The sequence below is a fragment of the Melospiza georgiana genome, chromosome 2, assembly GCF_028018845.1.
Source record: "Melospiza georgiana isolate bMelGeo1 chromosome 2, bMelGeo1.pri, whole genome shotgun sequence".
NCBI classification, from domain to species: Eukaryota; Metazoa; Chordata; class Aves; order Passeriformes; family Passerellidae; genus Melospiza; species Melospiza georgiana.
Genome location: NC_080431.1, coordinates 104,278,619 through 104,299,671, shown reverse-complemented (window position 1 = coordinate 104,299,671; position 21,053 = coordinate 104,278,619). Strand labels below are relative to the sequence as shown.

Here is a 21,053-nt window from a genome sequence, read left to right as displayed (position 1 = left end):
ACAGTGCCAAGCCTTGGCAGTCTATTCCTTAATGTTCATGGTGATTCCACCCAGTGCCACATTGTCAAGTACTTTCCCTAGCCAAACCTATCTTCTCCAAACTGTAAGTGGCACAGAATTTTTTTTTAAGTGCCCTGGATTTCAGAAGAAAGTTCGTTTCTTCTTTCTAGGTTTTGTGAAGAAGTTAAACACTGCTTCTTTTACGAAGGTGTATATTCTGATTGCTTTCTACATGGTTTTCAATACATTACTTGAAAAATAGGCTGCTTCTAAAAGTGTAGAGAATGAAAACTGCTAAATGGAAGAGGGCTTAGCCTTCCTTAGCTGAAGTTTTACTTCAATATGTATCAGTTTTAATGGTAAATCCTTACCACGTTGCCAAAGTCTCTGCTGCATTCAGCAGTGTCAAGACCTTGGGTGATCTCTTACATTCCTAATTTTTGCTAGGTAAGAGAGTCAAAAAGTAATCTGTTCTCATGCAGGAATAAGTGTTGAAGGGAAAAGTGATAAACTCCAATTTATTATTTCTTTTAATTTGATGTATTTTTATAGTATGTCAAAACACATCACCAATCTCCTCTCTGGTGACAGTGACAGGACACAAGGGAATGGCCTGAAGCTGTGTCAGGAGAGGGTTAGGTTGGATATCAGGAAAAGGTTCTTCACCCAGAGGGTGGTTGGGCACTGGAACAGCTCCCCAGGGAAGTGATCACAGCACCAAGCCTGACAGAGCTTGAGAAGTGTTTGGATGCTCTCAGGCACAAGGTGTGACTCTTAGGGTGTCCTGAGCAGGGCCAGGAGTTGACTCAATGCTCCTTTTGGGTCCCTTCCAACTCAGGATATTCTGTGATTCTGTGAAATATCTTCCATGTGCACATTTCTTTTATAAACCCAGTCCAAACCAAATTACAACAAAATCCTCTTTTCCTCAGGTGGAGAAGAACTAATGCGCATGGACTAATCTGTAAATTGCTGTGCTCTGAACTCTGGTTATCTGTTGTTTGATAAGCTGCAAAGAAGTTTGGTTTGGGAAAGGAAAGGGTGTTGGCAACCAGCATGACTGGATTGTAACTGCAGGCTTGTTTGAGATCTTCCATGAAGCACCTGAAAATTCCTGGAAGTGGTTACTTGAGAATTTCAACCCCTTTGAAACAAGCTGAGGAAAAATACAGGTGCATTGTAATGCTGATGCCTAGATGTGAGTTAGGTTTTTAATGGCACTACATACACAGCCCAGCTAAGTTACCTGAGCTGTGATAAACCCAGCTGGAAGGGCATGGACAGGAAAATACCCCAAAATATCTCTTCCTAAGGTTTTTAGAAGAGTCATGAAGTAGTATATAAAGCTCTTTCTTTTCCCACTTTTTATGCAAAGGTGGGTTCTTTTCTAAGTCATTTGTCTTCCACTGCATTACTAAAGTAGCTGTAACTGCAAACTGACAGTTTCTGGTCTTCCTTTCCTGAACTTTCCCTTCTCTGCTGTGTGTGGTACTTTTCTAATAAGGAACCACACACATTCATTAAGATGGTAACTGATAGCAGGAAGGTTGTGCAGATGCCTTAAAAAGCATTAAATATTTTGACTCTTTTTTTTTTTTTTTTTTGTCTTAACAGAAAAAAACCTTGCCTGAACAACTGACTCCTACATCTCTTTCTCCTCAGTCATCTCCTGAGGGGAAAAATGGCACTGCACAGATGCTTAAAGATGGAATCAGTTTGTCTGGTGCAACTGCAGCAGTTATATCCACAGGTAAAAAACAAAGAAGTGTGTGAAATGGCTTCCATGTCAAGCAGTTTCATTTTTATGAAGAATGTGCTGCAAACTAACTTATTACTGTAAATCATTGTCCAGCTGCCCTATTTTTGAAAGATATTTGTAGGAGCCAGAGTTACTTTTCAGAACTGGTATTTTGATGCCCACATTATAGCAGTAAGTGCTTGGACACAGGGACTTTGATAAATCTGCTAGACCTGGCAGTTTGTTCCTGTGTGAAGAGGGAAACTGTACAGTTCTTTCATGTCTGTCCTACTCCTTAATGTATGAAATGGGAATAGATGTAGCTAAAAGCCCATATGATATTCTGATCCCATGCAAGCTGTACTGTAATGTTACAAAATGGAGATTTTATCTCTATATAACCTTACATGAAAGGAACCAACTCTGTTAAAACCCAGTAATGGCAATCAGAAGAAATACATTCCTCTTTCCTCATGTTTAATTTTTTTTTTGCCTCTAAATATAATGAAATGTGTCTTGAAAAGGATTGGCAGAAAAGAAATAAGCCAGTAGATGAACTAACCCATTGAGGAACTGGTAACCCTATAGTGAAACAATTCATATATTGTCAGCCAAAATCTCAGAATTTTATAAAAACTCCATAAATTGCCATCATTTTGCTTGTGGTGCTTTTTTACATTCAAAATCTGTTTTTACAATAGAAGTTGTCAGGCTCTTCTCATGCCCAGTTTCAGTCATGGATGATGGGAAAACAAGTACCTTTTTCCTAGGAAAATAAACCTTTTGCAAGGCAGTTGTGGCTGAGCCCAGACAGAAAATGCCATACTATTACTCTTGGTTTGTAGCTTTGATTATTTGTACAAATAGATTTCCTTCAATTTGTAGATATCAGAGAGTAAACAGATATGCACGAAGACATTACATCATTAAAACTCTTGTAGAAATACTTTATTTATGCTTAAGAGTTTTTATCTAAAATCAAACTAAAGTTCAGAAAATATGTCAGTTCTTTGTGTAATAGAATGTTTAGATTGCTCAATCACCAAGAGGCACATATTTTCATTAAGCTGTAATAATGTCTTGGGTGCATTCATGGTCATGTGGCAGCCAGGATGAACAAGAAAAAAAAAAATCATCATTTACATGTTTCCCATGTTCTTCTGCCTGGGCAATTGTTTTGGAGGACAGTTTCACATTGCCTCTTTAAAAAGTAGTTACAAAAGTACTATATGATTGTTTGTGCTACACTTTAAACGACCTTAGTGTTTGTAAAGAAGTGTTTATTTAGCAGACCTTAGTGTTTATTTAGCAGACAAGCCACGTTGCAGTGTGGAAATCCTGTGAGTGGTTCAGGGCTTCTGAAGCTACAGGCCTTCAGTAGCCACTCTGTGTGATGTGTATGTTAGTGCCAATGGGTGCTTCAGAATGAGCATCAGTGACAGGTATGTAACACAGGGCTCTCTTTGGTGCAGCTTCTCAAATAGGAAACAAATTAGGCAGTAACTTGGTACGGCCTGCTTTGTAGAATTGTGACTTGGTAGTATGGAGTACCTGCCAGTAATTTGTGTTTTACTGGAACTAGTGTATGAGCAGAGATTAGTCAAAACACAGGCACACATCATGCCAGCTTTGTTACATTAGTGAGGTAGGAGAGGGCTTCAGAAAGCAGGAGAAAAGTTGAGTTTAGAATTCAGTCAGGAGAACCTTGGTAGAAGAGCACTTTCTGCATGCTCTGAAAATATGTGTGCATGCTCAGCTTCTTGAGTTGACCAGTATAACTTTTCTGCAGGATTAAAACTAAAATGACAATTTGCAGTTCTAACTTGAAAACGTGCCTTGGTTCCTTGGCAGTAAATATGGCTTGTACCTTTTCAGTGTGTGTGTATGTGAACAAACATGGAAATTCTGGGCCTCACCTGGATAAGAAGAAGGTTCAGCAGCTTCCAGACCATTTTGGACCAGGTCCTGTAAATGTGGTACTTCAGCAGGCTGTACAGGCTTGTGTGGATTGTGCCTATCAAGCCAAAACAGTCTTTGGATTTCTGAAATCTGGCCATCATGGAGGAGAAATGATAACTGGTATGTGAAGATGCTCTGTTTCTTTGTTTCTTTACTTATTGAACTTGAGGTGGACCAGAAGAACTGAAGTAGTTGCAATGAATTTATATCACTTTTGTAGCTGTGTAAACACAGGTGTGAACATTGATGATGTATGATTTATCTTACTCTGAGTTCAGAGTGATTTGAACAATTCTTTAAATTTAAATTAAAATATAGCAATAGCAGTGTTTAAATTACAAATGCACAATACATTTAGTTTCTTACACTAAGTAGAGCTTGTGTACCTCATTTAGCAGCTGTGGCCAAACATTTGTCAAGCAAACTCACTACAAGTGAGATAAGCAGCTTTATTAGTTCAAGTCATTCGCATAATCTTATCCATGCACCACGTTGGTGATCTTAAAGCATTAACCAAGTGGGTGACAAGTCTCAGACTAATCTGTTTAGCTTCCAGGCAAGTGTTTCCACATGTTAAAGTTGCTGCTGCTTCCCTTGCCCCATTCCCCAGAACTGCAGCAGTATCTCAGGTCACTCTTCATCCACCTATGTCACCTGTTATGGAATAGGTTTATTTCTATTACATATTGATGGCAGGTTTGTAGATAAATTATCTCTATGTCTCAATCTGAGTTGCTGCTGCTTGACATTTTTTCCTTCTAGACTAGGAAATATTCTGTGTATAACTGTTAGCACATCAATTCATAAATCCATCAGTGATGGTAAAAGACCTGGCATTACTTTAATCTCTTTACATTAAACCAGATGTGAAAGATGATTAGTGGAATAGAGGATCAGTTAAGTACTCATAAAGATGTTGCTGTCTAACTGGATTTAAAGAGCAGCACCCCAACCTGTGTATGGCAGAACTACAGTGAGCCTTGTTCAGAATCCCCCTGAGTTTGTGCACAAAATGGATGCTGCTTCTCTGCTGTGTAGTAGAGGTTTAGTGGTGTCATATATATGTGGTTTTGAAACTGGTAATGCTTTATTTTTTCAATATATATGAATATTTGTTATATTATTAATACCTTGTTGTACCTGTTTCAGACAAGTCAGTTTTCTGGAGCAAAATGCCCTGAGATGTTCATTGCCAGTATTCTCTTGGTGATTGTTTATCAGCAAGGGCTAAATCCCAGGCCAGTGGCATGTCTGGGCTGTGACTGAGTAATTGAAAATAGTAATTTCAAACAGGAGAGAGAAACTTCAGATTCCTTATGTAGCTGTGGCTTGTTTGCATTCAAAAATTCTGTACAGAAAGGATTTACTGTTGTGCAGCTGGCTTCACCCCAAGGCCTGTATCCTGGGTTTGAGGAACCTGGTGATGTGGACTGCTCTGGCTGATAGTAAAGCCACAAGCCCCCAGTGGGTTTTTAATGTTCTTGAGCTCTTGCTTCTCCTTGTCTTGTCAGACAGGTAGCTGAGAAGTGGCTGAGCAAACACTCTTTGTCATTTTATCAAAAATTTGTGTGTGATAAGTTTTGTGAAGCATAAAATATGACTTGGATTAATGTAGCACATTACATCTAGCTGTGCACATGAATAGTAAGGAAGAAGAGGGAAGCAGCAGTAGAATAAACTAAGGAAATACAGTTTTAGCCCTTTTGTTTTAAAGTGGGTTTGGAGAGTGGCTTGTTCAGAATTTGATTGGGGTTTTTTTTTAAACTGTCAAGAAAAAAAATGGTGTGGCAGAGAATAAGCAAAGGAATCTAAGTCTTTTGTGAATTGATGCTTTTATAGAAAGTGTTATACCTTCCATAGGAGGAAACGGTGTGCTGATGAGGCCATGGATGAAATAATCTTGCTAGAATACATGGAATAATTAGTGGGTTCTTTTGGTTCAGCTACCAAGGAAAATAATTGTTTTGAATAACAATAAATTTAGGATGTTTCCATCTTTTCTTTCTCAAACAAAAGCACAAACTATTTTATTTTTGCTTAATGCATAAGCTTTCAATTCAGGCAAATCAAACAGAAAGGAAATTAAAGGCTTGATTAGCAAGCCCACTAATGGTGTTGGTGTCAGCCCCTTTTTTCTCTTTGTAGCACAGAGACTATGGTGTTTGGTGGGATGAAAAAGATTGAGGCTCAGATAAATTTTCTTAAGCAGCAAATTAAAATCAGACTCTAGGATGAATGTCATCACTATCAGAAAAACACATTTCTCTGATTATTTCATTCTCAGTCTTTTTCCCAGCTTGAACCTGGTATGTAAAACATACTTAAAGAATGCAAGGTGAAGAAATGAGTATGACTCTTCATCCTGAGGGCTGGGGTTGCACATGCAGGCTCCAGTCCCTGTTTATAAATCATTAAAATTGCGGTTATTGCACCTCAGAGATGTTCCTTTTTATTTTTGTCCCCTAGCATTTATCTGAGAAGTAAGATGCTTAGGTTTTTTCCAAGCAGAGTAGACATTTGAGCCTGTGGATCTGGATCCCACACCCTTGGTTGGAGTTTGTATGGGTGCTCTCAGGTGTTGAGAGTCTGGGGGAGCTGTGTTTGCACTGAATGTTTATTTGTGGATTTTTCTCATTAAATATTTTGCTGGGGCAGTCACAACACCTCAGCTGTTTCTTGCTTTATCCTCTTGACAACTCCTGAGTAACATTGTTCTTTTCAATGTTTTTTTTTTCAAAATGAGAAATTTTGGGGTATAAAATAAGTCATTTCCCTGAAGGCTGTATAGGCAGATCCATGAGGCTATTATAGAACATTTTAAATTTCTGCTGTAGCTGACTACTACCTTGCAGTTAATTTGTCAGGAGGTCAAGCTATGGTAGGACTCAGCCCATTTGCTCTCCAGACCTGGTTCAATTCCAAACAAAAATTTGCCTTTGGAGACTCCTTCCCCAAACAGGATGTAGAGGACCTTGTGTCTGAGCTACATCTGGGACTGTTAATCATTAGCATTTCATTTGGACATTGGAGCTTGGAAAAAACCTAATAGGCCATGGAAACACTTCAGTCTTGTAGTGCTGACTCCTAAAGTTTAAGCACTTGCACTGGTCAGTCTGTCATGAAAGCAGGTGGGAGAGGCAGCACATTGTTGTTGGTGCTGGCTGGTTAACTCACATTAACTAATCAGAGGCTTCCTTACATCAACAGTGTAAGTAATTGACACTTCAAATTTCCTAAAGAAGCCTAAAATATGCTAGATTTAGGCATTTTCCTTGATTTTGTGTATATTATCTGTCTCTTTTGTAACACAATATGGAAATATTCCTGAATTCAGATCTGCGAGTTAAGGAGTAAAGGCTTTCTTGTCTTTTCAGGCTTTTTGTTTTGTTTTGTTTTTTGGTTTTTTTTTTGGTTTATTTTTTTTTTTAAAGCATCTGCCACCAACAAAATGTGATCTTTTAAAGCTCTGCTTATCATTTGGAAACTTATGTTAACAACAGAAAGCTGCATGACAGGCTGAAAACCAAAAAGACAAATTGATGCATAAAGCTGGTGTTTATTGCCACTTCTTTTCAGCCCTAAGCTTAAGTTGCAAGTTTGTTCCTGCTTTGTTCTGAAGTCTTTCTAATCACAAGTAACTAAAGTTTCAGCTGATGTAATGGCAATTATTTATCCATGTATCTGAAGTATTAATTCTTTTCCAAACCTTACTAATTTTCACAAAAAAGAAAAATATCCTCAGCTGCCACACTGTTTGAGGGCAAGGAAAGAGATCAACAAGGAAAAGACATAGGCACATGTCCAGGCTCTTTGTAATCACTCAGTTTAAAAGACAACAGATCCATTTGTGGCTGCTGTGGTATCTCTGCCACCTAACTCCTGTTGAAATAAATGGGTGCTTGACCACTGTAGTGTTGACAGCAGGATAGATTTCTCTAGGGATAAAATTGCAAATGGCAAAACAACTTCTGAGTCAGAATTTCAATGGTAATGGATGCCAACACCTTACCACAAGTATTCTCCATTGAGTTAGAAACTGAGGAAAAAAATTAATAAAATTGTTTGTTTCATTTCTTTAGGGGATTTTTGGGGTTTTGTTTTGTTTTGTTTTTTTGCTTTTTTTAATAACTGTTTGGGCTTTTTGTTGATTTTTTTTTTTTTTTAGTATTGTGGGGTCTTTTTTTTAGTAAGTATTGTAAAGGGTCTTCCTTGTGCTATCTCCTGTAAATAGGTGGTGGAGAGCTTGCTGCTTTATAAGTGATGGAAATTCCACATAAAGTTTCAGTGGTGAGGGAGTAATTGTAAGTTTTGCTATACTGGTGTGAATCCAAAATTATTTTATTAAAATAAGTTCCCATAGAGCAAATTTAAACTGACATGGATCCCATGGAAGGTGAGCTCAGTCCTTTGGATAGAAATTTTTTAAACTATCAGAATGTTTGTTTACTCCTCTCATGCCTTGCATGGTTTAAATCAAGTCTGGATGTCTTTTCCTTCAAGTTAATGATGGTGTTTTGCTATACTTCATGATGCTAGGGGGGTGTTTGACATAATCTTCTTATTCACAGCTTCCTTTGATGGGGAAAAGCATGCCATCAATCTTCCTTCTGTAAACAGTGCATCGTTTGTCCTGCGCTTCTTGGAGAAGCTGTGCCACAGTCTGCAGTGTGATAATCTCTTCAGTAGCCAGCCCTTCAGCCCTTACATGGGATGTGCCCACAGTCCTATGGAGTATGATAGGAATAAGCCAGGTACTGTTAATCACTTGTTATTTTCAAGTGCTGATATTTCTGAGAAATGTGAGGACTTTAGGAAATGCAACTTTTTAGTCTTTCTGTGTCATAATTGCTTAAAATTTATACACTTCAGTTCTTAGTGAATTGGTTCCAGTGTGGAAGTGCTTTCACAGTAATGGATAGGTCATACCACATGTGCAGAAATAATTTTGTTCAGCAAACTTCTCCTTGTAGGCAAGCCAGAAAACATATGTACTTTACCAGTGTGATACTGCTAAAAGACAAGCTCAAAACTTCACATTTCATTTGTTAAATTTATGTTCAGCTCATAAACTGAATTTACCAAAAGATGCTTGCTGTCTGGGAGAAGGCACTTCCCCTGAAAGGGAGTTTAACACAAGTACAAAGTCTTTTCTTTCTCTTTTTACCTTACTTAGGAGTGGCTAAAAGATTTTTACATTCTACTACTATGTACAGTCCAGTGATCTAGTAGAAAAACTTGTGAAATTGACTGCTTGTGAAATTTTGTGTGAATCCAATACCTTTGCTGCACCAGGAATGCAGGGTAAATGGGAGATGCCATTACTTGCCCAAGGTCTCCCAACAGGTTGTTTGTAGGACCAGGTATTACAAGTCCCAGGTGAAGCCAGGAATCACAGATGAAATAGCTTTGTTGTCAAGACAATTTCACAAGATTTATATTGGGAATGAAGCATCCTCAGAGCTCTTTGATAGCTGAGTTTGTGTTCTGGGTGCTGCTGTAGAAATTTTTTTTCCTCTTTCCAATGCAGAAATTATGTTTATAATTCTATCTATGGTATGAAAGTTCTTAGTTTTAACTATTCAGGAAGGTAGACAGGGTCAAGGTTATTCAGCTTTGAAATTTTGTATTGAAGTGACCGAGTCTATGTGACACAAGAAATGGAGCTCTAACCTGGTGATGTCTGTCAGCTTCTGTCTCTGGACTTAGCCCATGAGCAGCTTTATGCTAGAGTAACAAGCAGTGACTTTTCTTCTTCACAGCCAAAGAAGAAATACCTGAGAACAGGAGTGCTAAACGCTACCCTCAGGACTCTCCACCATACACTGCTCCTCTTTCCCCTAAGCTTCCCAGAAATGATGCTCATCCATCTGAAGGTAATTACATTATGTCAGAATTATATATGAGGATTATTTATGGTTTCAGTATTTCCAGTCAAAAAGGACTGAGTACAACATATGTATCTGGTTTGTCTCTAGCCTTTGACAGGTCTGGGTGGAAGTGTGTTAATTACTGATCACTGGCACTTTGCACTTAAAGAAGATCTACTGCAAGTTCCAGCAGTGCTTCTCCTAAACCCACAGCCTTTTCTGTGAAGGGGCTCAGGCAAACAGGTGACAGATGAAGCCTCCTGCTCCATGTAGGGCTACTGAGCAGAAAACCAATTGCCTTGAAATGGGTTAGGAGATAAATTGGAAGCAGCTCTTAACTCCAGGCTGGGTTCATTAAGTGAGTAAGGGTGCAGCTAGATGATACAATTCAGCTGAGTTTATGTCTAGCTAGCTGCCAGTGGAAGTTGTGCTGCTCCTGCTTTCCTTGCCTCCTTGTCCCTGCACTGAGTCCTAGCCCACCCCCTGCTCTTTTTCCCTGGCTGGGTAGTGAGCTGAAGCAGTGACTAAAAGCACAGAAAACATTCTGGTGAAATCTTGTTTTACTTCTCTGAAGTGACTCTCTGTGGACTTGGATGAGCACAGGAAGGATTGAGTGGAAGGCAGCCATGGCCAGGGGGGCAGTGTGGCCCCCCTGTGACAGCTCTCTCTTAGGCTGGTGTAGTTCACAGATGAAATAACACTTCTTCCTGTGCTGCAGCTCAGCTGCAGTAACTGAGCACGTCTAGTCCTAGTCTGCCTCAGATGTGAAGTAAAGCATCTAGGTTTAAATGCAGGTGAGAGAGACACAGTGAAATGGTTGAGTATTTGCTATTTAACTGGTTAAGACATGGTAAATTGATGATACTGACTTATCCCATCTGATACATACTTTCTCTTGCAGTAAGATACTTGCACATAATTTCCAAGGGTTTTGTTTGAAGTATAATGGAGATTAGTAATTTTTTCCTCCTTTTTTTCTTTTTTTTGTTTGTGACCTTGAAATTATTTTGTATCTATTGGCATGAGCAGAGGCAGGATATCTCTTTTGTGCATATTAAAATGCCATAAGACTACAGTTAAAGCAGAAAAGGATGTAAAATTAAAATGTTCCAAATGATAACTTATTTAAAATTATATGTCTTATTATTTTGTATATATATATAACATATTCACATCTTGATGTTTCCTGTAGCTGTTATTATACACAGTTCTGCATTGATTATTGACTTCTGTGTCTTCACAAAAGAAGTTCTGGTTTAATTCCAGAGATACATTATATATCTAAGTTATATTTTTGGTATTAACATAAGTGTGGAGCACTAAATAATGCTCAAATGAAGTTGTTTCATTTGGAGCAAAACAAATGTTTAAGTAGATCTGCAGTATCTTGTAAGAAATCTTACTCAAGTAAATGTGAGTACACATTCTGCTTTTTATTCCTTGTTTGCTAGTAGATCTTCTACAGATGGAGTCAGGGTACCCTTTAAAATATTTTTTAAGATCACTAGTTCATTTTAAAATGCAGTTACTTGAATAAAAAGTAATTAAAGCAAGTGTTTTTCCATAGTTTCAGAGGTTTGAATTTGTACTCTGTGTATTTTAACAGGCAAAGTGTTCTCTAGCATTGTGTGTTTCCCATTAGGACAATGTCCTCTGCTGAAAATCTGGAGGCAATTTTGTAGCGGTCAGTCATGGGTTGGTTAACAAGAAAGATCTGCCCCCAAAAAGTTTGGTTCCATTGAGACACAGTTGTCTTAAAATAGTTGTTTTGAAATATCATTTGAAAGCAAAATGGAGTAATTGTGGGAAAGTCTTTCAAACAGCTCGTTTTCCTTCTGATCTGCTCAGGGATGTGCTTTGCAGGTTTTGCTGCCTTTCTTGCTCACTAACAGTTTCTTTTTAAAGTTAGGAAAGATAAAGAAGGAGGGAGTGGGGAATAACTCAGACTCCCTTCCCCTGAAAACAGAGTGTTCCTACTACTGTGTCCAATTACATCATTTTGTTATGTGTGAGACAGAACAACTGGCTTCTAATTCCCAGAAGAGCCTCAAGAAAACAAAACATCCAGTTCCTGCTAAGGCTTCAGTGCCTAAACAGTCTGCTGTCTTCCCATATTTGAAACTGAAGGCCTCTTACTGGCCTTTCATTAATCTGCCCAGAGGTCAGGCATGCTGCAGTGGAACCTCCCATCTCCTTCCATACCCCTGCTATTCACAGCTGCTAAAAATGCCGAGGCAGACGAACTGAGTCACTCCATGGATTGCAGTGCTCCGTTTCCTAGATGCCAGTTTGGCTGCACTTTGTTTGTAGAGAAGCTGGATGGATTGGAAAGTGGATTGGATACTACAGCTACTGAACAGAAAGCTTTACCTAAAAAATGGGGGAAATATGCTACCTTTTCCACCTTGTATATATGAGTTTAGAATTCACAGTAAGGTAAATTCAAATGCTGATATCTTGGAGGAAAAAAGCAGAATTGATCTTTCCCAAACCTGGTATTTCCTTCAGGATATATGACATCAGAGAGAAATCTGGGACATAACTGGAATGAATACAATTAAGTTCTTTTGCAATACAGTCATTTTTAAATATTTTTTCTACAGAAGTCTTGACAAAGATAATCTAAACCAATTATTAAAAAACCCAAAAAAACAACCTATATTTGGATTCCTGCTGGTTTACCATAAAAACTTAAAAAATGTTTTTTTTTATTACGTTACATGGAATTGCCTGGTACATGCTTTAATACTCCAGTTGAAACTCTCTGCTGGGGAATGTTGCTTCCATTGTTCCATCTTACCTTTCAAGATTTCTGAAATCTGAATGCACAGATTCAGTCAGTTAAACCTTATGCTCCTTCATACAGCTTTCTGTAACAATTTAAGGTATCACCTCTGCCTTTTGGCCATGAACTGAGATGTGGTTTCATTCTCTACAGCTCTAATTTTCCCTTGGTTGGCAACTTTTTAATTTTATAGTGTTCATCATTGACTTCATCTCTTAAAGTCTCTCTGAAATTCTATGGAATGATACCTTTTGTTTTTAATCTTGGTAAGTTACTGTAAGTACTTCTGAGAAATATAAAGGCTTTTGTTTTCTTATTTGTTTTCTTTAAATACCTCAGTAGCTTCTTCTTTGCTTTTGTGACTCGGATCTGACAAACTAGAAAGTTTTGCAGCAGTTATTTTGAAAGTTACTTGTATGAAAGAGAAGGACTTGTATCCATTAAAGCTTCTTTATTCCATAACTGTCAAATTTACTAGAAGATGTTACATCACCTTGCAGATAAGGAGTCCAGAAAGGCTGGACATAAAGATGCAGGAGCAGGCTGTCTTCACATGCTGAAGGACAAGCTTGACAGAAGAAGACTGTCCTGGCTGAACAGAAAAGTTTGGCTGGAACTCAGGTCAAAAAAGGACTTTGGAAGAAGCAGCATGAAAATCAAAAGTACTACAAAGATGATGTTAGGTTATTTGGGGCAAAAATTAGAAAGGTTAAAGCCCAAATAGAATTTAATCTGGCTACTGCCATAAAAGACAAGAAAATTTTTGTCTCATTTTTCTCAGCAGTCGGGGAGGGCTAAGGAGAATCTCAAGCCTTTATTGAATGTGGGGGGTGGGGAAAAAAGTGATGAAATTTTAGGAAGGCTGTTTGAAGTACTTTATGCCTCGTTTTTCTCTGGCTTCAGTACTAAGATCTGTTGTTCTCCATGCATCCTGAGCTGGAAGGTAGGGATGGGAAGCAGACTGAAGCCCCCACAATTCAAGGGAAAATGGTCACCACTTGTGCACAATGTGCACAAGTCTCTAGGACCATATAGAATCTGCCCAGGAGTACTGAGGGAGCTTGTGGAAGTGCTCGCCTCCATTCTCTCACCTTACTGTGCTCTACAGTTGTGTGAAAGGAGGTTATCGGGAGGCGGGAATTCAAATTTTCTCCCAGCTAACACTTCTCCCAAGCGATAGGACAAGAGGAAATGGCCTCAAGTGGCACACGAAGAAGTTCAGATTGGGTGTTAGGAAAAGTTTCTTCACTAAAGTCTTGTCAAGCATTGGAACAGGCTGCCCAGGGTTGAGTCACATCCCTGGGTAAAAGACAAGTGGCTTAGTGGTGAACACAGTGGTACTGGGTTAACAATGGTCATCGTGGCTTTTTCCAGCCAAAAGGATTCTGTGGTTCCATTCTGTGATTCTGTGGTCTTGCCTTACTGAATTCACTAAGGAGGGAGCTGGCCCTCTGAGAGCCTTTAACTCCCTTCCAGGGTTATGGTGTATGAAAGTCAAAATATGCATAATAGTTCTTCACTGTACTACACTTGAAACAGGATTCAGAAAGAGAACCTGAGAGAAGAACCTCAAGCAAGAAGTTCAGAAGAGAACCTCAAGCAAGTTGAAAGCACGCTTGAGAAGGTCACTGGGTTCTTTAGGAAAATACTCTTCCTTTGGTTTTAATATTTGCCCAATAAATTCTTGAAAGTTTTCATATAAGAAGAGTAGTAAAAAGGCTTATTTCAGGAACTTCTTTTGCAGAACATACCAGTTCTTATTCCAAAGAATATGCTGCCTCACTAGCATATGTTTTATCACTTCAGTAGAGTTATTTTCAAGATGGTTGTATGGGGCTTACACTTCTGTGAACCTGTTAGCTATATTTTTCCAGCTCTTAACTCTCCTGCCAAAGCAGCATTTGTTTCATATAGATTTGTACATCATGCTTCCAATTTCTTTCTTGTGCTAGATACTGGTCTGATGCAAACAGAGGGGAATATCTATGATTGCTGGAGAATGGAGTGGTGTTCCTGTTGATTTGGGGGTTTTTTCATCACACAGCATGCTTCTCTCAAACAGACCTGAATTGGGCTGAATGGGAGTGGAATTTTCAGTAATCAAGCAAACCTAGCTCCTGTCTCATGGCCCAGGGAAAGGGACATGCTGAACTCCATTCAAGTGGCTGAGAATCAGTATTGACAGACTTTAAAAAGTTCACAAGTCTTCTGAGTGGATGTTGTTTTTCTTTTATTCACTGAAAAGACATAAGAACTAGAATATTTTTACACTCCCCCCCCGAGACTTCACTATTTTTATTTTACTTGCTCTGTGGGTTCTGGGTTCAGTAATTTACCTGAATCTTTAGCTTTCCAGAGTCTGCAGTTAGAGACCTTGAAACCCTGCCCTATGCAAAGAACTGTGTGTAGATAAAGCAGGATGGTCAAAACGTGTTACATTAGTGTGCCATACCAAGCACTCACAGCCTTCTGTAGCTTTGTCTGTAACCTCTGCCCTTTTTAATAATGGCACCTCTGTCTGAACCTGTGGGATGCATAGATATTAATTGTCCATTTTTTTTCTTTATGAAGTTGGTAACTCCCTCTGCTGTTTAGAACTTACTAAACAATTGTTAGTTAACATGAGGGAGTTTTTTGCATTAATAATGTCTTGCAAAATAAATGCTACATAATATTAATGGTTGGCTTGACTAAAATTATTTGATGTATCAATATTTACAGCAGACAATTTTATTTAAAAAAAAATTCGTCTGTCATTTCCCTGCTCATAGCTTTCAGTAAACAGTAAGTACAACTGAAATGATTAATGGAAGAATGTCTCAAACCTGACATATTAAATCTTTTGCTACAAAAATAATGTTTGAAAATACAATAAGAGCCCAATGATTAGTTGAGGAAAAGGGGCAAACATTCAGTCTCAGTGATTGTCTCACAAGAGATTTGTGAACAGGATTACAATTGGTCAGTAGCTTCAAAAGAACATAGCTAGGCCTTAAGTAACAAAGGTGTAATGTCCATCACTTTGAACATGTTGGTGCTTGCTTTTTGTGTAGCAGAAACATTGCCTATAGAGGAAAACAGCACTTCCAAAGAGCACCGATTTTCTGAGGATTCTATGGATTCTGCACTTAATTCTGTAAATGCATCAAACCCAGCCTGTCGGAATTCCACGGAGTACCGGCCTTCAGGAAATGCTGCATTTTACAGAAACTCCCATCAGCCAGCAACTGCTACCTCAAATTCAGCCCCGGTCCTGCGCAGGCTGTCCCTGAGCTCGGCGGGGAGCAGTGGTTACTATGAAGTCAGCAGGAATCGGATACACAGGCGGATTGAAGGTATGCTGTTACACAAAACCTTCCAGAGTATGTCACTGCTTCAATTAACAGGCAAAGTTATGAATAAAGAAGGTCTTTGCCATTGGAGAGCTTGCATATGGAGTGAAATGTGCTGTTGCCAAGCTTGTCAGGCTTGCTAACGTAACTGCAAATACAGAACTTAAGCCTTTTAGTATTAATAGTGTAGTGCTGCAAGCCAGGCAAGGTCTTTGCTGCTGCAGCTTCTTCTTGTTGCTGTGATGGACCCTGCAGCAAGCCAGAGCAGATAGGGATAGCTACATGCAACTCACTTCCTAAGCATCTTATCAAATATTGCCATGTTGCTGAAATACAGGGATAGAGTTTCCTACTGTCTCTCCCTCTGTCTGCACAGCTTCACTTGCCTTTGCCTCATTCCCAGTTAATAGTATCTTGGGACCCAGGAGCCAAGTACAAGTAAAACTAAGCCCTCTAGGTATGTCGCAGTGCTCATTTGTGCTGCTGCAAATATTTGCAGTTATAGGAGTCATTTAAAGACAAAAGGAACAGTTCAATATTATTAGAAGGGAAATAAAGCATCTTTTCATTTTAATATATTGCAAACAGTGGTTAATAAATGCCATAAGGTAATATTAAAGTGTCTTATGTGAAATGAAATGTGTTATCCCTGTACAAACTAGTGATACTTCTCCCTTTCACAATATTTTTGTATTAAAAGCTGCAAGTTCCACAACTGGACCGGATTTAAAGTCACTAAAAAGGGAACCTTCAAGAATATTGAATAAGGATCCTTCCACTTGGTCAATAGAGGAAGTAGTGCGCTTTGTGAAAGAAGCCGATCCACGGGCACTGGCTCCACATGCAGAACTCTTCAGGAGACATGTATGATGCTTGTCCATTCTCTTCTAGTAGATTGTATCATGTTAACCTCTTAAAACAAAACTTTCATGTCTATCAGTCTGTTTGCAGGTGGAGTAGACTCTCCCGATATATTAGAGAGAGGTGGAAAATTACTTTTCTACCTGAAACGAAACCCCTCCTGCAGTATATTTTTTCTGTCTTTCAGTCTTGCTAGACTAACATAAATAGCCACCTCTTTCCAGTGTATGTGGAATAATGCCAACCTGGAAGTGCCCAAGTTCTACTGGCCAACGTACATGGTGCCTCTAGAGACGATGGCATTCTCATGTACAGTGCAGGGCATTCAGTCCCCCTGTTTTGGAGACTTAATCTTCTAGAGCAGAGGTGATGTTACCCATTGTTAGCTAGGCACTTAATCATTGATGCTAACATTCAGAGAACTGAAATACTTAATTAATCTGTTTGAGAAAACAATATGGAGGGTTTCATAGGTCTGACTAGATGTTATCTTTAGAGACAGAAACTGTTATCAGTTTGTGGTAGGTTTGATCTCCCCTATTTCTTCTTGCTGTGCCTTTCTGTGGTAGGCTGCTCAGTTAAGAGCTGCTTTCTAATTTTATTGCATATATGGCCCTCCAAAAAGAGATTGGCTTTGTCTTTAGTAGTATTTCATCTATGATCTGCTCCAGCTCCTCCTAACAGTTTAATCTCTGAGTAAGCTGGATTGAAATGAAAAATCAAAATAACTTCTGATGTAGATTCCTGTCTTATATTTTATTCTTAGTTGTATAACAATGGTAAATGTCACTTGTTTTATCAGGTTTATGTTTAAAAAAGTAAGACAGAATGTTTCTCTTTATGGTGCTTTATGGAACTAATTGCCTGTCTGTGGTATGTAATGATACTAAGAGCTTAGGACTGTCATATTTCAGCAACTTCTCAGTCAGACAGTTGAAGTCTGACTAGGTTGTCCTTGGTCTTGATCCTGACAATCTCTTTGGTTCAACATGGAAATAGATCTGTCTAATTTCCCATATTTAGATGGTCTCTGGCCCTTTCCTCCATGTGACCATTTGCACACACATGCCAGAATCCTCCCACAGCTGTTTTCAAGGTTCAGTGCAAGGCCTCGGGGTTTGGATCATTTAATCTCTAACTGCACAGACCTTCCTTTGCAGCTTCTTTTTATTTTTTCCCTTGACCCATTCACTTCTTTTCCTGGTTGGAAACCCTAATTCTGAGGGCTGTTTGGTCAGTTTCTTTTATTTACTATTATTTTCTTTCTTTAACATCTCAAATACTTAATCACACATTAAAAAATACTAAAACTAATTAAATTTCAGTGGTCATCTGTAAATTCAAACTTGCTCTTTTATATACAGTAGATGTATTTGTACTACAGTATAAACAACTATAATGTACTTTCCTGTGTTACTGTGCAGCTTGTTGAAGTAGTTGTCTGTTGTGTTTATTCTCTTCCTTCTGCAGGAAATTGATGGGAAAGCACTACTCTTACTGAGGAGTGATATGATAATGAAATACATGGGACTGAAGCTGGGGCCTGCCCTGAAGTTGTGCTACCACATTGAACGACTTAAACAAGGGAAGTTCTAGCCAGGGGGTACCACAAACGTGAGTTGGGGTCACACCAAGCTCTCAGGTTCACAGCCATCGCCTTCATTTGAAACGCTTTTGCTGATACAAACCTTTATTTTTTGAAAGTGGCCTCGAATTGTAAAAGAGATATTCAGGATGAAGTGGGGGGAGGGATTTGTATTACATTCTAGTATTTTTGCAAACTCTTTCACAGAAAGTTGGCAGGGAAGGACAGTTGATCATACTGGGTGTGGGCAGGTCTGGTAACAATGCTCTCCGAATCCTGAAAAGTGTGTTCTGAGTTACAGGCTTCAGCCAATGTGTTCATATCCAGAACCAAAACAGCTGAATCCCAAAGGGAAATAATAAATTAAACCAGCATCAGGTGTTAATATTTTTTACAGGGGTGGCTGTAAACTTTTATATTGCAAGAAAATCTTAAAATAGAAGATTTAATCTCTGTAGTGAATATTCTGGTCTTTCAGAAGAGAGGAAGGGTAATGGAAGAGAGGGCTTAATACAAGTATAAGCTTTTATAAAGTGTGATTATCAGTCCTTTGGGAAGTAATGAGGACAAATGTATCATATATTGTCAGTTTAGGCAGGCAGTAAATATTTCTGTTTCATGGAAGGTCATATTGGCTGTATAAACAGCCATTTCTGAGACAGACTGATTTCACTGGAACAATGCATCCACATATTAAACATTCCATCTTTTTGCTAAGTTTGGCATGGATGTGTTCATGCTTTTTATATGTACATGTGTATGTGTCAGGGAAATAAGTACTATATAAAAATATACATACACACTGTACATATATTTTCAGTTTTTTAATGTGTACTTTGCACTGTGCCAGAGAGAACTGTACAATTCCTTGGGGTTTTTTTACCAGTAAATTTAGTTGTGTATTACTTTCATTAGCACCTGTTTAATTTGTTCTTGGAGTCAGAAGGTGACAAACAATCAAAAGGTGTTTTTATTCATACAGGCAAGTTCCCTGTACTATGCAATACTCCTGGTTATTCATCCCTTAACTCTGAGCCATATCTTCTGATATATATTTGGAAAGACACATTTGGTTCCAATGTTTTGGGTTTATATTTCCTGTGAGGAAGTGCTACTATGTAACTGATAAACCTTTTTTGGGTAAAATTGGTGCTGTTTGTATAAGCTGCAAGAATGAGTGGTGATAATAAAACAGTTTGTTGTCACTGCCAGTTGTAAAATACATCAGGGACAAGAAAATATACTTTCTGTTTAGGAAATTGAATGTACTGTATGTAATAGTCAAGTGATAAAACTGTTTGTTAGGGAAGGTGTAGTCCTAAAATGGTAGGATTTATTATATTTCTTAATGCCTTTTTATATGAAAGCATACAGTATAAATGTATTTTTTACAAATTCCTTTTTTGAAAATGACTTTCTTTACCCGTAGACTGATACTCATCAGATTTCAGCAAGGTACTGCTAGAAAACAGTGAATTTTGTGACTCACAATTCCAAGTATTTTGTTATTTTAAGTGACTGCAATACAATTTCAATTCAGAAAGTCATTTGGGCCCTGAGAATTGTTTTTGTTATTACATCATTAGACGTTTGACACTAAAGTTTATCTGTATCGATTTGTTTTGCATATCTTTTGTGGTGCATGTATGCTTAGATGATACAATACAGGCATGCTCTTTATACTAAAAAAAAGTCAGAGCGTTGATTGAAGAAACAGAGTATTTTCTCTGGTGTTAGAAAGATTCTGGCTTCACTTTCATATGGTTACACCAAGAATTATACATTAATGAAAACATCATTCCCCATGTGTTCAGTATATTGTTTATACATATATATAATTATATACTACTTCTTCTATGCCTTATTATGCTGAATTTGGGTTCTTCAGCATAAAAAGATCCCATTCAATTTAAGTGGACGTAATTGACTGAAAACAATATTCATTTTTTACATTGCTCTTGGCATAAGAAAAACAAAGATGTTTGAATTTTCTGTTTGGTCTTTTGTACATGGCACTATTGTGGGTATAAATACTTGTTCAAGGCTTTCTGTGTACCCATGTGCACAAAGATAACTGTGATGTTGCTGTACCAGAATTTCTCCGTGTGCTGTTGCGTGAGTTTCGAGCATTCAGAGTCTTACAACAGAATATATTTTTTATTCTTTATTTTCAGTGGGATGTTCTTATCTAGCAAGAAAAATAAAATAGTTTGTTCCTTGTTGTAACTGTCTGTTCTGTTTGATGCTGTGTGGATGGGTGAGTGCTCTCTGCATAGGCAAGGGTGGCTGTCTGATCTGGCATTTGGCTGTTCTTGACAGTTCATGGAAACATCTGATATGAGGAGGTTTTAATGAAAAGGGTAAGATCATTCCAACCTTGTTCATCTGAAGCAATTAATGTTTGAATTTGGGTTTGTTCTGTGCTTTCAAAGTAAGAACTTATTTAGTTATTCAACTATTTTGTTTTGTATATATCATTATCCAACTTAAAGCTTATAGAATTCTCATATAAACCACTGAGGGAAAGAGGCTGATAAAAAAATGTTTGTGCTGTGTTCAGATAAAGATATGAAGTATTTTAAGTCAAAGCAGTTAATGGCAGTAAGTTTGAATTTTGTAGACTTTAAGCTTTCTTATTTCTGTGATACAGAAGTCTCTTGTTCCAGTGACTGTTATCAGCAATCAGCCAGTGCCTGAGAAGGAACTTGGATTGGGTTAATGGTAACCTCACAACTGTCACTGGCAGTTGATGAAAATTGCAAGTTGGCAGTACCAGTAGTCCAGAGGCATTTTGCATCTGATCTCTCTCAGAGCATACTTAGTATCTTTTTGGTGTTTATTTGATATACAAGACAATGTGATTTAGTCTCTTTGTTTCTCCAATTGCTTTTCTATCAACATGAATTCATCTGTTTATCTGCTTCTG

General features: G+C 38.2%; 1 protein-coding gene across 5 annotated transcripts in view; it reads left to right on the top strand.

Annotated features, from left to right (window-relative positions):
* Positions 1 to 20,483, top strand: part of SCML2 (Scm polycomb group protein like 2) — a 73,200-nt gene extending 52,717 nt beyond the window's left edge. For 4 of the 5 annotated variants that reach the window (XM_058018365.1, XM_058018363.1, XM_058018367.1 and 1 more), the window contains 7 exons: positions 1,615 to 1,750; positions 3,614 to 3,817; positions 8,266 to 8,448; positions 9,457 to 9,570; positions 15,403 to 15,684; positions 16,382 to 16,545; positions 18,013 to 20,483. In XM_058018365.1, the coding sequence (XP_057874348.1) occupies positions 1,615 to 1,750; positions 3,614 to 3,817; positions 8,266 to 8,448; positions 9,457 to 9,570; positions 15,403 to 15,684; positions 16,382 to 16,545; positions 18,013 to 18,138 (1,209 nt within the window). In that variant the 3' untranslated portion in view covers positions 18,139 to 20,483. The remainder of the gene's footprint in view (positions 1 to 1,614; positions 1,751 to 3,613; positions 3,818 to 8,265; positions 8,449 to 9,456; positions 9,571 to 15,402; positions 15,685 to 16,381; positions 16,546 to 18,012) is intronic. The other variant, XM_058018364.1, reaches the window with a different exon arrangement.
* Positions 20,484 to 21,053: the final 570 nt, after the last annotated feature.